This window comes from Daldinia decipiens (genome assembly GCF_022478715.1).
Source record: "Daldinia decipiens strain CBS 113046 unplaced genomic scaffold F4813scaffold_37, whole genome shotgun sequence".
Taxonomy (NCBI): Eukaryota; Fungi; Ascomycota; class Sordariomycetes; order Xylariales; family Hypoxylaceae; genus Daldinia; species Daldinia decipiens.
The window spans coordinates 30,801-45,243 of NW_026054580.1; the positions used below are offsets into that span (position 1 = coordinate 30,801).

At 45.9% G+C, this 14,443-nt stretch overlaps 5 protein-coding genes across 5 annotated transcripts; 3 read left to right on the forward strand and 2 right to left on the reverse strand.

The window, feature by feature from the left end:
- Window positions 1-54: 54 nt before the first annotated feature.
- On the forward strand, window positions 55-3,114 carry F4813DRAFT_207386 (uncharacterized protein). The gene is made up of 3 exons (XM_049239613.1): window positions 55-1,574; window positions 1,626-1,805; window positions 1,859-3,114. Exons 1-3 carry the CDS (start codon window positions 398-400, stop codon window positions 2,929-2,931), a joined length of 2,430 nt encoding a protein of 809 aa, XP_049096351.1. The 5' UTR covers window positions 55-397; the 3' UTR covers window positions 2,932-3,114.
- Window positions 2,949-4,637, reverse strand: F4813DRAFT_207383 (uncharacterized protein). The gene has a single exon (XM_049239612.1). It carries the CDS (start codon window positions 4,386-4,388, stop codon window positions 3,297-3,299), a length of 1,092 nt encoding a protein of 363 aa, XP_049096352.1. The 5' UTR covers window positions 4,389-4,637; the 3' UTR covers window positions 2,949-3,296.
- A 169-nt stretch (window positions 4,638-4,806) lies between these two features.
- F4813DRAFT_370650 (uncharacterized protein) lies at window positions 4,807-7,011 on the forward strand. The gene is made up of 2 exons (XM_049244550.1): window positions 4,807-5,412; window positions 5,469-7,011. Exons 1-2 carry the CDS (start codon window positions 4,980-4,982, stop codon window positions 6,701-6,703), a joined length of 1,668 nt encoding a protein of 555 aa, XP_049096353.1. The 5' UTR covers window positions 4,807-4,979; the 3' UTR covers window positions 6,704-7,011.
- A 3,105-nt stretch (window positions 7,012-10,116) lies between these two features.
- On the forward strand, window positions 10,117-10,457 carry F4813DRAFT_392637 (uncharacterized protein; the record flags this gene model as incomplete). The annotated part of the gene is made up of 2 exons (XM_049247304.1): window positions 10,117-10,154; window positions 10,253-10,457. The coding sequence occupies 2 exons, from the start codon at window positions 10,117-10,119 to the stop codon at window positions 10,455-10,457; spliced, it is 243 nt and encodes an 80-aa protein (XP_049096354.1).
- Window positions 10,458-10,921: 464 nt separating this feature from the next.
- F4813DRAFT_207424 (uncharacterized protein) lies at window positions 10,922-11,539 on the reverse strand. Its single transcript, XM_049239614.1, has 2 exons — window positions 11,383-11,539; window positions 10,922-11,316 (listed from the first exon to the last, which is right to left on the reverse strand). The coding sequence occupies exons 1-2, from the start codon at window positions 11,415-11,417 to the stop codon at window positions 11,094-11,096; spliced, it is 258 nt and encodes an 85-aa protein (XP_049096355.1). The 5' UTR covers window positions 11,418-11,539; the 3' UTR covers window positions 10,922-11,093.
- Between the last annotated feature and the right edge of the window lie 2,904 nt (window positions 11,540-14,443).

Here is a 14,443-nt window from a genome sequence, read left to right on the forward strand (position 1 = left end):
CTTGGCATCCTTTCTTCTGCGCCTATTCCAAGTGTAACACTGTCTTTCACCGTCTAACCTACATATTGACACATATGTCCATACCCAAGTCAACGTCCTTCATCTAATATTTACTTATTTCATCCACCGTCTTCCTTTCTTACCAGCGGGGTCAAGTTGTCCATTGATCCAGCTACCGTAACCTCTGCCAACATTGATAGCCCACCACCTTGGATGGATCAGCCCTAAGACGACGTCACTAGCTGCCCAATATATCTCCATTCCTATTCCGGAGTTTCTTGGACTCATCTAACCAGCTCCGACGGCAAGCTTAGTTCCAAGGCTCCTCAACCCTGGTGCCATATCTTGATTCTAAAACAGCATTCTCTAGACTGTCTTGTCGCCTCATGCTACCTGAATGATCGAAAAGGCCCCTACACATTTGGCAACTGCCGACCTTACTCCAGTATCTCCGGCACCTCTTCATCTGTCCTCTCCTGTAGTAGTACCCAGCCTGCAAGACCAGGCCGACACGCTGTGCACAATGTCGCTCTCCAACAACGGCCAGGTCCCCTCGGCCTCTGTAGCAGCTATGGAACAAGTTGGAGCACCATATCAGAACAGTCTCCCTGCCAGTACCAGTCAGGATAATACTTATAGTGCCGACACTGCTATTTCACGTCGGGACAGTTTTGCCGACGATATTAACGGTGCTGGGAATCAGGGTGAAGGAGCTGCATTGCTCGGAGGTGAAAGAGACGCCCAGCACCCTAGTCAGCAGAGTGGTGCTGAGGTCCAGCAAGATGTATCCAACACGATCGAATCCAGTATTAGTTCTGTTACGTCTGATTCCTTGACAAATGGTTCTGAAGTCGCCACTCCTTCACATGACCTCTCTTCTACAAGCCCTGCTCAGTCCGTGCATCAGCCTGCCCCAAACTTGAGCCCATCTGGAGCCCAAGAGCCGCAAAAGCCACAAGAACAGGCTGTAATTAACTCGTCGACGGACGATTCCGATGTACCTCAGCCACCTCCAGCAGCGCCCGCTGGGGAGGATGATCGCCCATCAAATGCTGCCAATAATGAGCAAGACATCCAAAACATTGTCGATAAGATTATAGGAAATGCGTCCGTGGGTAATGCCAGTCAAACAGCGGTCCCGCAGAGTTCTGCCAACATTTCTGCTCCCCCGCAAGCAGTATCATTGCCACCTAGACCCCCAATGCCGCAGTTCTCTGCCCAGCCATATGTGCATCCTGATGATAGTTTAAATTACCAATCAGGATTATCCTATCCTAATGCCAGCGCGCTATCTACCCTTCCGCCCCCTCCTGGCACCTACTCTACTGGGGCTCCCGGAACGGCTCTAGAAGCTCGTAATAGCCTTCCACCCCCTCCAGCCTCATCTATTAATGCCTTGCCAGTTCATTCGTTCCCGGTGTCCCAATTTGACCCTGCTTATGCTGCCGCCACAGGTACTCCGTCGCATGCTTCTGACCACTACCCGCAATGGGAAGCTTTTCTCCAGGAAGAACGTCGTTACGTATCAGAAGCCAAATGGGACCGTTTCCCAGAAGGATCAAGATTATTCATTGGCATGTCTTCGCAACCTAATCGCAATGGTTTGACTTCTAACAGTTATATAGGGAATCTGTCTAGTGACCGGGTCTCCAAGAAGGAAGTCTTCGATATCTTCTCCAAATATGGGCGTCTCGCACAAATCTCTCTCAAACAGGCCTACGGTTTCGTGCAGTATCACACTCTTGAGGAGGGCCAGGCTGCTATGGATCACCTACAAGGGATAGAAGTCAGGGGGCGTAAAATCCGTGAGTTCCCCCGCTAAGTTGGAATGATCTGTTGGGTACTAACATAATTATAGACCTCGAATTCTCCCGTACCCAAAAGAAGGAGGGAGATGGGGAGAGGCGAGGAAATAGGGTTAAGAAAGAAAACGAACGTCACGATAATGGACGCGGGCGACGTGATGATTATCGCCCAGGTCGGCAGCCATCTCCGAGGCGGGGAAGCCACCGACAGCAGACTTCTTTTGATGGCAGCCGCGATTATTATGATGACTATGCCGCTCGTGCGCGCTCACGATCTCCTGGTTACGGAAGACGCGAGTCGGGTCACTACCGTCGCCGAAGTCCTAGTCCCTATCGTCGACATCCATCTGAAGTAGAGCTAGATATCCCTCGTCGCTATGGCGGTGATATTCCTGATGTGCAGTTTGTACTGCTCCACGAGGTCGAAAGAGACTTTATAAGTTGGACCGAGAGAGCCTTTCTCAACCTAGGGTTAAGGGTGCAGGTTATGTTTCTTCATGCTCATCTACCTCGAGAAGCTGTGATCCAGCGTCAAGTGATGGAAGGTGTCCATGCGGTCGTCGAACTGGATTACCGAGCACAACAAACCGGTGGTATCCCCTTGCAAGTATTTAATCGCTCCGGTGGACACGCCAATGTCCAGTATGATCAATACCAGGACCTTGATCCCAACATCGCCGCGCAGCTAGTCTGCCGCGCCAAAGCTCAAGTTCAACCACACAATCACTATGGCGTTCAATATCCGCCTGCCCAATATGCACAACCCCCGCAGCCTCCTTACCTACCGCCGTCATATGCTACCCAACCCTATCCTCCCGCTAATGTTCCCACTGGTAATCCGAGTGGCTCTTTAGATAATGCTACATTGCAGAAGATCCTGGGATCCCTCCACAATCAACAAGGTGCTCCACACGGTTATCATCCTGGGCAATCGGCTGGAGGTGCGCCTGCTGATGTGAGTTCGGTATTGGCGAACTTAGGAGGAGCCCACAACATGGGTGCTGCTGGGCATAACCAGCCACACAGCGCAGGTTATCCACCTGTGCATCCCAATGGTGCTCCCGGTGGCGATTCTTCACAGCACGTCCAAAACATCATGGCACAGCTGGCGAGATACCGGCAGTGAGCTAGTTATCTCTGTATATATCCTGAGATGAGTCACTAGTCTATCCTGTTTAGCATCTTGCTATTGTATGTAGGGCAGATGCATCTACGGGATTTGTGGACTAGGTGTTGACGCCTTGTATGCATAGAAAAGATGATAGCTTTTGTCCATGGCATGAACATAAACGCTATGATGAGACAACATTCGCTGAATTGAGCTGATTGTTGTGTATTGTACAGTGCTTTTAGTGAGCCAAGTTTTGTGTGAGCCTTTTACCTTTTTAATACGTCCGGTATCAATATATAAATATACATGACCTTGGTCATTGACATGCTAGGCAAAGTAGGACATACCCATAAACCAAACACTTTACAGTCGTGTGGTCTTCAGATCCTCCCATCTAAGCTAACCAATGTCTCCCTTATCTTCTCCTCGGCTCTCTTCAAGGCTGACTCTTCCAAACCAGCATCAAACTTCTCCGAGCCTACCCCCTCAGGAGCAGTCTTGCGGAGCCATTCCTCTAGTAAACTTCTCAACTCGTCGGCTGGCTTCTGCAGAGCATTGATACCTCGATCCTCACATGCCAACGCAACTTCCTCGTCAACAAGAGCCTTTACGCCCCCACCTTCGCGCAGCATAGCATCATCAGCCGCGATCCGCGCAATGGCTCGCTGCGCCAACGACGCCGCGAACGGTCCGTCTAGACCGATCTTATCCCACAGGGAGCTCGTCAGCCCCAGACTCCGGCATATGTGGCCGTTGCTAGCCGGCTCGTCGCCCTTTAACGGGTCGGGCCGGTAGCGCAAAGCGCGGAAGCTGGCGCCCCGCCTGGCCTCGGATATGCGCCGCAGAGCGTCGGCCTGCTTGGGGATGCGGCATGTAAGCGGGGTGAGGCGCGGGAACAGCAGCACCACGAGCGGGGTGAGTTCCCCGCACACGATGAGCAGGACCCCGAAGATGGGGAGGCGCGAGAGGTCGTGCCGTACGCGGCGGCGCAGGAGGACGTCTGACCGCGTTGGGAAGGATGTCGAGCCGGGGATGGGAGGGGATGGGGTGGAGGCGGTGGGGGATTGCGAGAGGAGTTTTCTGTTGGTGAAGATGGCGCGGAGTCCAGCCTTGTAGAAGGTCATGTATGCCTTGCCGAGGCGGTAGAAGTATATGAAGATGGAGGACGAGGGGTCTCGGGTCGGTGTGTCGAGAGGAGGCGGGCGAGTCGAGGCTGGCGGGTTGAGGGTTGTCGAGGCGGGGAGGGGAGATGTCAAGTGCTCCGAAGACACGACTTCAGATGTCGATTTGGGTGCTCTCTTCACTTGCGACGCTGTCGATGCGGCGCGGCGTGGGCCCGTCCGGGATATTATGTGCCATTGCTTTGAGGCGCGGCCCGTAGCGACGAGAGACATAACGGTATATGACAAGCCATTGGGTCTGAGGAATGGAGAGCGGACGCGCGCGATGCGCAGACCGGCGTTGAGGGGCATCGGGGGGAAAAGGCGTGCTGTGGAATGTTGTCGTATAGCCGCGGGGAGTATATAAAAAAAAGATTTAAGTTTTGGGAAGAGAGCTGGAAATTATGGGTTAATAAGCTTGAGTATTTCGTACCAAAGCTACCCCTACGTAGCTGCGATGCTACGTCAGCGTGAGTTCTAGTGGAGGTTTAGTGTAATCTAATCATGCTGTTATCGATAAGATATAGAGATTCAATATTAGATAACCTCGCTACTTCTGAGGTACGATCCGTTCTGCCCAATCTCCATGTTCTTTAGTAATCAAAGTCCAAGTCTAAAATACCATTAATTATTTTTAGTTTATACGTAGATATGTGGTGAGTAAAATAGCTTTCAATCCAGATATATTAATTGTTTAATAATTAATAAAATACCTTAATATGCGTAGTATGTTGTGTATATGTTGTCAGCATTATCAATTATCTGACAGGTCAGTTGCACCACCCGGATTTCCAGGGCTTACCCAAGCCTCAAGGCTGAGGTTCCTTCGATTAATCATATTCATATGAGAATATCATACATCTTCATCTGCTACAGCATATCCCCTACACTAGAGTCAAGAAAATGGACGTCCTATCTACCCTTATTTTCTTCATCCCTGGTATCCCCCTTTTCCCAACTTCTCGTTCAGGCGCCGATGAGGCGGAATTGTTTGAACCCTCACACCGTGGCTTCAATAAACGATGGATAACCCAAGGCTCAGATGGGACTAGTATTTCAATCAAAATTGACGAATCCTATGGTGTAGTCTACAATTCTAAAGCAGGTTTCTCTGCGCTTGCGTCGGGATTGTTGAACGACAACCCAGAATTGTGGTACCGACTTGAAGGTTATGATTTCTTTGGCACTGACGAATCTCGTGCTTCCGGTCAAACCAGAAAAAAGGCACGACCCTATCTAAGAGACATTAAAGAATTTGTAAAGGGCCCTGAAAGAAAATGGGGTCGAGCAGTTCGAGCTATACGCTGTATAGCTGTTGGAGATGGGAACTTGGAAGGTAATAATACCACAACCCCGTACACTTGAAAGTCATATTGAATTGATACTCTTAAGTTTCAATCTCATGCGGAGTAATCATATCCAAGTTAGTTCGTATAGATTTTATAAGGCATCCCGACCGCTCTCATATTGCCACGGAACGGTTTGCCTCAGAACTCCAAATACTTGATCACTTGTACTGCAATTTAAGAACTAGGAGAAACCAGAAACCTTTTTTCCTCTTGCAATGCCAACATGCCGCTCTAAATATATTCACCAATTTCCTAGAGTTGATGGCAATAACTTATACTGGTCGTCGGAACCGAGACTTCGACCCTCGCTTATCTGGGCTCCGACGGTGGCAATTGGAAGCAATCATGAGCGACTCCCAACTCTATCGGGATTTCTCGGAGTGCGGAAGTGAACTAGTAACTACGATAGAATCGTTGCTAGACATTATCATGAGTATAACAGAAAAAGAAAACGACGACCAAAAGGTTGGGCTCCTGGTGCTTGACAAGGCTCTTCGAGGTTGCTGCAAAGACACCAAGCTACGCCTCACTAGGTTTTCCGATGGCTTGGAACACAGCCTCAAGTTTCTAAGTATGGCTCGAGAGTTAAACCAGTCCGGCAATGTTCAGAATTTGACGCTTCTGGCTACCATATTTCTGCCCCTATCACTCGCTGCGGGTGTACTCAGTATGCAATCAAGATTCAAAGACTTGGGCACTCTGCTATACGACTTCTTTGGCGTCGTGGTCCTCCTGGCGACTATTGTTGTACTCTTCCTCGGTGCCATGTTTGTCTTGGCTAATATAAAGGAGCTCGAGAGCAGACTACTGAAGTACGAGATCTACAGACAGTTTGGGCGGCGACTTCTTTTAAGTTCACTCGCAATCATATTCATAACCTTCGGGGCTCTTGTTCTGTCATCTTTCATCGTGGGCATGTTCAAGGATGTCGTTCTTGGGGCTAGCATATTAGGCTACGGAACACTTGTATTGGTCTTCGGGCCAATAGTTATTGGAGTTCTGGTTCTAGGCATAAAATATATCGTGGAAATGTTAAAAGAAATATTTGAGCGTTTATTTGATGTCATCCGGGGGGTCAATCGTGACCAGAAAAATAAGCAAAAAGATGTAGAGAAGAATCCAGGACCGCAGCAAGGAGAAGGAGAGTCCGGAGTGAAGAGCGATAATAGCGGTCCGGCTATAGAGAGCCAAGTACAAGGTAGTCGGCGCATTGGAGATACTACTTTACTCTCGAATGAAACTCCTACTAATGCGGCTGACGGGGAATCTAGTCGGTAACCAAACATGTCCATTCTCGGCTATTTTGACTCGGCTGGCTGCTCTGAAATGACCACACATTATCTAGCTTGGCGGGGGCACAAAGTACGGGATGTGCACTTCTTGAAGGTTATTACTAGCAACTTGTGTACATAAATACTTCTTTATACTGTGAAGTAGTTGGTGGCCTGCTTGAATTACGAATAAGTGAATCTCTGAAGAGGATATTACGGATGTGATCTATCATCAACTTCCATATCAGACCTCAACTACAGTAGTTGGGGGGTGACGGGGAAAGATTTTCACAAGACGTTAGAAAATAGCCGTCGTTCATAGAAAACATTGCTTATTATAGCCTCTTATATACGATTGTGGAACATCTGTGAGATACGAGAATGCATGGTTAGTTTCACTAATTGGAAATCGGAAGCTATACGGTGCTTCCCCGTGCGGCTTCTCGCATGAGAGTAAAGCTATGTAAAGCCTCCCGATACCGGTCTAACTTGAATTTAAACAAGCGAATTACCTTTTGAAAGAATACCAGACGGATTTCTACTCTCAACAGAATATTCTTTATATTCTTGAGAATGAGATTATCACAATGCAATTGTCCCTCTGAGTTTCTAATCCATCTACCATAGCTTTTCATTACTCTCTGACGTCGTTACTCAAAGAGAATCCCTTTCTGATCAAAATGGACTTGATATACTGAGATTGTTTGGCCTTCCCGTGGACATCTAGACGGTTGTGCATGTGTATGCCCTTGTCACATCTTGAATGGAATGAGCTCCGTGGCCTATAGTTGAGTAATGGACTCATCTTCATATATGCGTAATTAAATGACCTGCCTGAATAATGCTAAGTTGTATCACATAGCTCAAACTCCTGGAACTGTGTTAGAACTTTAAGTGGAAGATAAGGAGGAATGTGTCACGCCCATACCTATATTGATCGTTAGATTATGCAAAGGACTCCATATTTTATTCGCCCGGACGTAGCTTGTTTCCTGATTTGAGCAGATTGGTGCCTTTTACTCATGCACCTGCGAGCCTATGTATTCTAAAACCTAAAGTTCCTCCCTTCAGTTTCCATATAAAGAGCTATGCTCGTGCCATGTAGACATTGATCTTTTCTGAATTTCTTATTTTCGGGGACAAGTATACAGACTCATCTTTGGCAATAATTTATCTATTTTCGTTGAGAAGGTGTGTCGACAGATGTAACTTTCAGCTTACAACTATAAACATAGGCTCAATCATGGAATTTGCATTCATTACCATTAAGCCAAGAGCTCGTTCGGCATCTTAGAGCTCATGTCTGCATTGGTTCCTCACTCGGGCTCTTGCACCCCGGGTAGCAACCCCGGGGAGCCGATGAGACCCACGCAGTATCCCGGCCGTTGATCTTTAACTCCTCGGAGTCTAACGGATGAAGCATGGCGCTAATCGAAAGCAAAGAGAAGCGTCGTGCCTACAGGATAGGAATGAGCGGGGGTCACTGAATTGGGGGTCACCAGATTGTTTGTCTAGGAGAAGACTGATTTCGTATACATGAGTCCTACGGCTATACTTATCAAAGGCTGAAGGGAATTGACCAGACGGTAAACTACAGGGAAATATCTGACGCAGTATGATGTTAAGCTACTTCGTAGACATGAGGTGGAACATCGGATTTCCTTTGGCGCCTGCAATATATGTGCACGATAGAGGAACTAAATCTTCAAGGCCCGAATAAAGATAAATATTCTATGCGGCCTCCCGGCAATTCTCGGTAAGTCTGGATTCAGATTGGGTGGGAAAGCCAAATCGTTTCACCCAAAATTTACGACTGCTACACGGTGGATTGCCACCACCTGAATCGAGAGCAAACATAGACTTTGACCGCCATCCCACACGCGAATGACGTCTTTTAGAGCAATATATGTACTCCCGGACGTGTCTTAGAAAATATCTGACTATTAGAGTCTGTGCTGTTAACATATTTGCAAACGAACTTATATGGGACTTTGTGAGAGGGGAGCTATTACATCCGCGACAGTGAACTTGCAGGAGGCTTCGGTTTCGCGCAGTATGTCTACATGAACTTTCACTAGAATTTCAACCATGGAGAATACGACGGTGATAAACATCATTAACTTTAACAGAAGAGAGAACAACATCATAATGAATAATGCCGAGTTACATGTGACTGAGTCAAACCAACAACAACTCAAGTGAGCCTAATCCTTCAAGGCCATATCTGTTGTTAAAACTAGTTAGGGGAGGATATGAAAAATAGATAAAAGTTCGCTAGTAGGCACTATAGTTAATGGCTAAATACACACAGCTAATGAACCCGAGGGGCGATTAAACGCCCGAGGTGTCTCACGGTTGTTACTTTCGAAATCCTAATAAACTTATAGAGGTTTCACCACCTGTATTTTACATGTTCTGATCCATAGCACAACTTCAGTAGTCTGTCGTGGGACCATCAATAATCGGTTTTATCGGATATTCGGCGATTAAGAAGGGCATTGGGTACTATCGGGAAATTTTGTATGGGATCTCAAGGAGAGTGGATAGGTTATAACACTTTAGCCATGGCCGTTTTCAGATGTAAGTGGTCCATTTAGACTACCCTAGCTGCGACTGTAATACCAGATCCCAGGTGTACCAATAACTCCTACTTGCAGGAGATATTAGGTTTCGGCAGACGAGTAAGAAACCCCCTTGAAAGGTATCGTCTTGATGGAATATTTACTTTGACGCTACTATAATAGCGAAGAAATAATTACGACAGTTACGATAACTAAAAAAGATTAGGTACCATACTGAAAAGCAAATTTACCACTTAAAGGATTAACCATATACGTATTTCTAGATCGCTCAGCCTGATTCGATATACACATGGAGAGGTTACAATCATCTGAAGGTATCGTTGTACTGCATTGCTGCAGTAAAATTTCCGTCTAATCCTCACATTTAAGCAGCAAGTACTAGTGAAGGGCTTGACACAGGGTTTGCTATCATTCACGTTACGTTGGTAACGCCATACATCAGATAAAACAGTCTCGCTATGAGACTGCATTCGATGACGGGCTAGTACACGTAAAGCCGAGAGTGAAGAGGAAATAGATTGCGATCGAATACAGATCATGCCTTGGTGACTCCTCGTCGACGTGGAGGTGGACATAGGAAGCCAGTATGGACATCAGAATTATATATAAAGGGGCAAGGCCGACGCCTACTCTCTGCATCAAATTTCAATCTATAAACCTACTACATTATCACTAAACCTAATATCTCATATGCAATTCATACGAGGTCTTTAAGCTACTTACATAATAGAGTACTCGCCATCTACTATTCTATAAGCATAAAGATTGCTCCGCCTCTATAACATATAAGGTACACAGCCTTACTATTTCATACCACCTACTCTCGTATCAGGTAACTATGGCGTCCGAGTCAACCACTGGGGCCGTACTTAACGGGTAAGAATATACCCTATGCTTCATCCAGAAAACTCCCAATTCGAGATCATCTATACTGGGCACGACTGATTGAGGTACCATCCTACCCTCCTGTACAGCGAAAGACCCTCAAGGTCCAACAAAGTATGGACTGCCCGTACCACTTACGATAAGCAAGATCTTCGGACAGATCGTCTAGAGGCATTTCTCACTATTCCCATTGGCACCATCATCGCTTCGGACCTTGACCCTGAGGACATCACAGCGGTTCACAAGGCACGCATTGACACCGAACTTGCGGGTATCATTCCTTATCTTCCTTAAGTCTAATTTCCGCGCTCTATTACCCAAGGCGAGCGCGTGATACCTATACCAGGCATATATACCTATTAATAATAACGGATAGTTAAACGATATATGTGAGAAGCTACTGCGACAAGGAGGGACGTAACGAGCACCCCGTCAATAAGTTTCTGGTAGAACAACACAACATTGACTCCGGGAGTATGGGTGGATAGAGGTTCTTGAGAGCTTGCTAAACGACTCCGAATAAATTTGAGACGGAGGATCTAGACAAGTCGTTATAACATAGCGACGAGGCCTTTTCGAACTTCGTATCAGATATTCAGGCAGATATCTCAGCCATGAATACCTAGCAGAGATACATCGAGGACCGTCCTAATTCACATACATGTATAGAGCCCAAGCAGCGGCTGCAGCTGCCGCCGCCGCCGCTGCTGGTGGCCAGACTCTAGGTAACCTGGACTGGCCACATACTTGAAGAACCACTAGCTCCTCCACGGCTACCTCCTCGACACTGTTGCGCAGCTAGATAAAATAGGTTGACATCACCTCCTTCGCCCTCGCCTTGGGTCGGCTGGCTGGGAGGACCTAATAGATGGGCTCTTAATTCCCACCCGCTGTCCTTGCTTGAAGTCAATAGATAACATCATCTGCAAGTTAACCAAGGCGAGCTAGGATCGCTTCCAACTCGGCAGCAACCTTGGCCTCATGAGAAGCTTGCGAATTATCCGAGCTAGGTGTACGATCATCTACGAGAGGTACACTGTTCGGTCCGTCCTTGAATAATTGGAGGCGGTAATCTTGGAGGCTTTTCTTATCAGCTGGGTCACTTGTTGGTGGGTTTTCAGTAAAATGATGGGCTGGCTTGGATGGAGTTGCACTGTCACTCATTAGAGTCCCATTAAGCTCTCAGAATCCCCGTGGAGATATAGGTAGCATAACTTACCCGTAATAGGCCGGGCTGCTTGAGTTGTCGGCCATAATTAATACTCGATAAAGGATTTAGAACCAGGCAAATGTAATTTAAAGTGTTGTAGATGTAGGAATATAAACCTCAGAAGACGTCTATTGCTAAATGGGTTGATAAGGAATATATACAACTCGTGTGAAGTGGACTTTCAAATAATATATAACAACACAGTTCATCTTGACCTGGAAACCTGCGTCCATAATGGCGGACCTGTCCTCGGAAAGGTTGAAGAGGGGTCTAAGGCGTCCATAATGGCTAACCTATCCTTGGAAAGGCTGAAGAGTAATGTAAGGCGTCCAAATGCATCAACCATACATAACGCGCGAAAGGAAGATGCTGATGTGTTGAGTAGGTAGTAACCAGATGGTTGTACATCCTAAGGCAGAATATTAAAAATATTAGTTTGCATGCTATACAACAAATTTTCATGCCCCTTTCAGATAAGCTTCTAGTTATCCAGATGATATTCAACGTCTATTATTGATATCGTATTTCCTTGACAGACTGCCAAATTGGCCGCGCACCATCTAGTGAATAACCGATTATCCTGCAGAGTACGAGTGAGGGCACTGAACTTATCTTACTAGGAGCCTTCTTAAGTTCGTCAATGGATGATGGATACCATAGCGGAAATGGGGGGTTTCAGAGAACTGTTCTTTATGGGGAACGGTTCCCTATTAGGGAACGTTCCCTTAATTCCCGGCATTTTATTGGCTAAAATCCAGGAATAGTAGATTCCGGTTTTTAAAATTTTACTATTGCCGTTCGATACGTATAAAATCGTTCCCCCTAAAAGAACCGTTCCCTTTTTAGGAATCATTCTTGTCAATTTTGGTTAGATTTTACTTAGAAAAAAAAAATTTTTTTAAGTAAAATTTTTATAATAAAATATTATTATTGAAGTAAAGGTTATAAGGCCTAAAAACAATTGAATTTCTAAAAATAATTCTAATTCGATGAGATTGGCCACCTCGTCCCATTAGCTCATAGGAACGCTTTTCAATTATGGAACAGTTCTTCGTACCCACCCTACCCCGCTATGGTACCTAACGAACGAACATCCACATGGGTAGCACGAAGTTAGTTGGCCCAATGGGCAGGTTCCAAGTTATTCAAGCACTCACAGTGTATTTCCTAGATGCTGCATAGTTGCATTGAACAAAGTTAGGCTTAGGCAATTCACGCTAAAAGGAGAGCATGTAATCTTCACTCAAGGCTACCTTTGATCTTATATTTAGAAAGAATTTATATCACATTTCGCGCAATATCTTTATGTCTACCTACCTATGCAGTGCTAGTCTGATTCTAAGTTAGAAAATGTTCGAATTTGATGTGTGGAGCAGACGAAGTACGTAGTTGGGGTCCTAGGCTACCCGTTGACCGAGGACATGTTCCAACATAATCAATGATTTTGCTAACATCAGTCTCACAGAATCATGGAGTCCGTTTTGACACAGCCTGGAAATCAGCAATCCACAAATAAGGGTGGCTAAGACATCTGCCTCTCAAAAGCCACCTAACAATGGTATGTCATTAACTCGGCACTTGACCGAGACTAAGCTGTTCTGTTCCATTGATACTGTTCTCCTGCAGCTAAGCTAGCAGGGGTGATATCCCCTTGGGACATGCATTAAAGAACATGGCCACTTGGTCACTAGGGTGATATATGAACCGCTTTTGTGTTAAGCAGGAATGTGTTTTCTGTGAAGGGCGTTATGAATCTTCGATCTTGGAATAACTGTGAAGGATAACTTCTTGGTAGCTAACCTGGTAGGCTATCGACAAACGAACAGCTCATGTATTTTTTACTCTTAGAGCGTAAATGGGGATGGTGGTATTGCTAAAAAAGAGCTGCATGGGTGATCGTAGTAAAGATAGGTGCAGTGTTGAATAGATCAGATGAGGATGTGCCGGCGGGAAAGCACAATATATACCTCTTGAAAAAGATAAAAGATAAAAGATAATACAATAATACAGCGTTGTCAGTGCCGCACTGAGCCTTGTGAGCCTGCGCCTATCTTTTCTGTTTTTACCGCTCTACCCCCACTAGGCACTATAGGTTACACCGTTGTGTATAGTGTGCATGATTTCTGTATAAGACTCCAATTTGTCTGCCTTGTCCTTATTATCTGTAGGTAGTTAGGCTTCTCTAACGGCATAGGACGTGTAACCAATCTAGTAACCACTAAGTAGAATATTCATTACTCTACGTTTGTCCTGTCAGCTCAAATGCAGACTTCTCTAATGGATGTTACATACGTGCTGGTATTACTCTGCCTTCCATTAGGCAGACAGCTCCAAATGTTGTAAAGTGACCTGCAGTGGCACCTCGCTTGCAGAAACTCACCGAAACTACGCTTATTTCTTACATACTTATCGTCCCATCTTACCTTTGCCTTCGGTTTAAGCAGACACGATCTGAGGCTGCAGCAAAATACTCAGCGCAAAGTTAATTAAATATGTACATTCACCGAAAGCATGCCTTTTAGATCAATGTTTCGGTAGCCATCAGGCTTGTATTGTCCCGAGGTTCTATCAAAGCGTCTAGGCAACAAATGCCAGCATTATAATTATTTAAATGCTCTTCCACATGCTAGTAAGTTTCTGGTAACTACCTAGATTTCGGTGTGGCAAGTTGTAGGCTGCAAGCAACGTAGGATAATAAAACCCATTAATGCCTAACCGCCTAACCCCCACCCTCCTGTCCTAAGCCACGGCCTCGTAAGGCAACATATACTGGAATTGACTTCGGCATCGCCCGCTTCTGACGCAGTATCGCAAATTATTTCCTTCGTAGAATCCGGTGGGTTTTGATGCTGGAAAATCTCGAAAGGAAAAAAAGTATTAGGACTCAAGGCTGGATCTCTATACACGAGCTTTCATTTCTCATTACAGCTTCAGCATCTTAAATTGCACTGTGAAAATGCTTATGGCTTATATAACAAGCAGATAAGTCTGAGTAATTCCTAAACTTCACATAATCAAAACCATACGTGGAAAATTTTCCGGAAGAAGCTTAATTTGTGTTCTCTACTTC

Coding starts and splice junctions, on each gene's coding strand:
- F4813DRAFT_207424 (XM_049239614.1), bottom strand. CDS start 11,417: ATGGCCGACAACTCAAGCAGCCCGGCCTATTACGG. Junction 11,317..11,382: donor AGCAGCCCGGCCTATTACGG/GTAAGTTATGCT, acceptor AATGAGTGACAG/TGCAACTCCATCCAAGCCAG.
- F4813DRAFT_370650 (XM_049244550.1), top strand. CDS start 4,980: ATGGACGTCCTATCTACCCTTATTTTCTTCATCCCTGGTATCCCCCTT. Junction 5,413..5,468: donor TGGAGATGGGAACTTGGAAG/GTAATAATACCA, acceptor GATACTCTTAAG/TTTCAATCTCATGCGGAGTA.
- F4813DRAFT_207386 (XM_049239613.1), top strand. CDS start 398: ATGATCGAAAAGGCCCCTACACATTTGGCAACTGCCGACCTTACTCCA. Junction 1,575..1,625: donor AGGATCAAGATTATTCATTG/GCATGTCTTCGC, acceptor ACAGTTATATAG/GGAATCTGTCTAGTGACCGG. Junction 1,806..1,858: donor AGTCAGGGGGCGTAAAATCC/GTGAGTTCCCCC, acceptor ACATAATTATAG/ACCTCGAATTCTCCCGTACC.
- F4813DRAFT_207383 (XM_049239612.1), bottom strand. CDS start 4,388: ATGCCCCTCAACGCCGGTCTGCGCATCGCGCGCGTCCGCTCTCCATTC.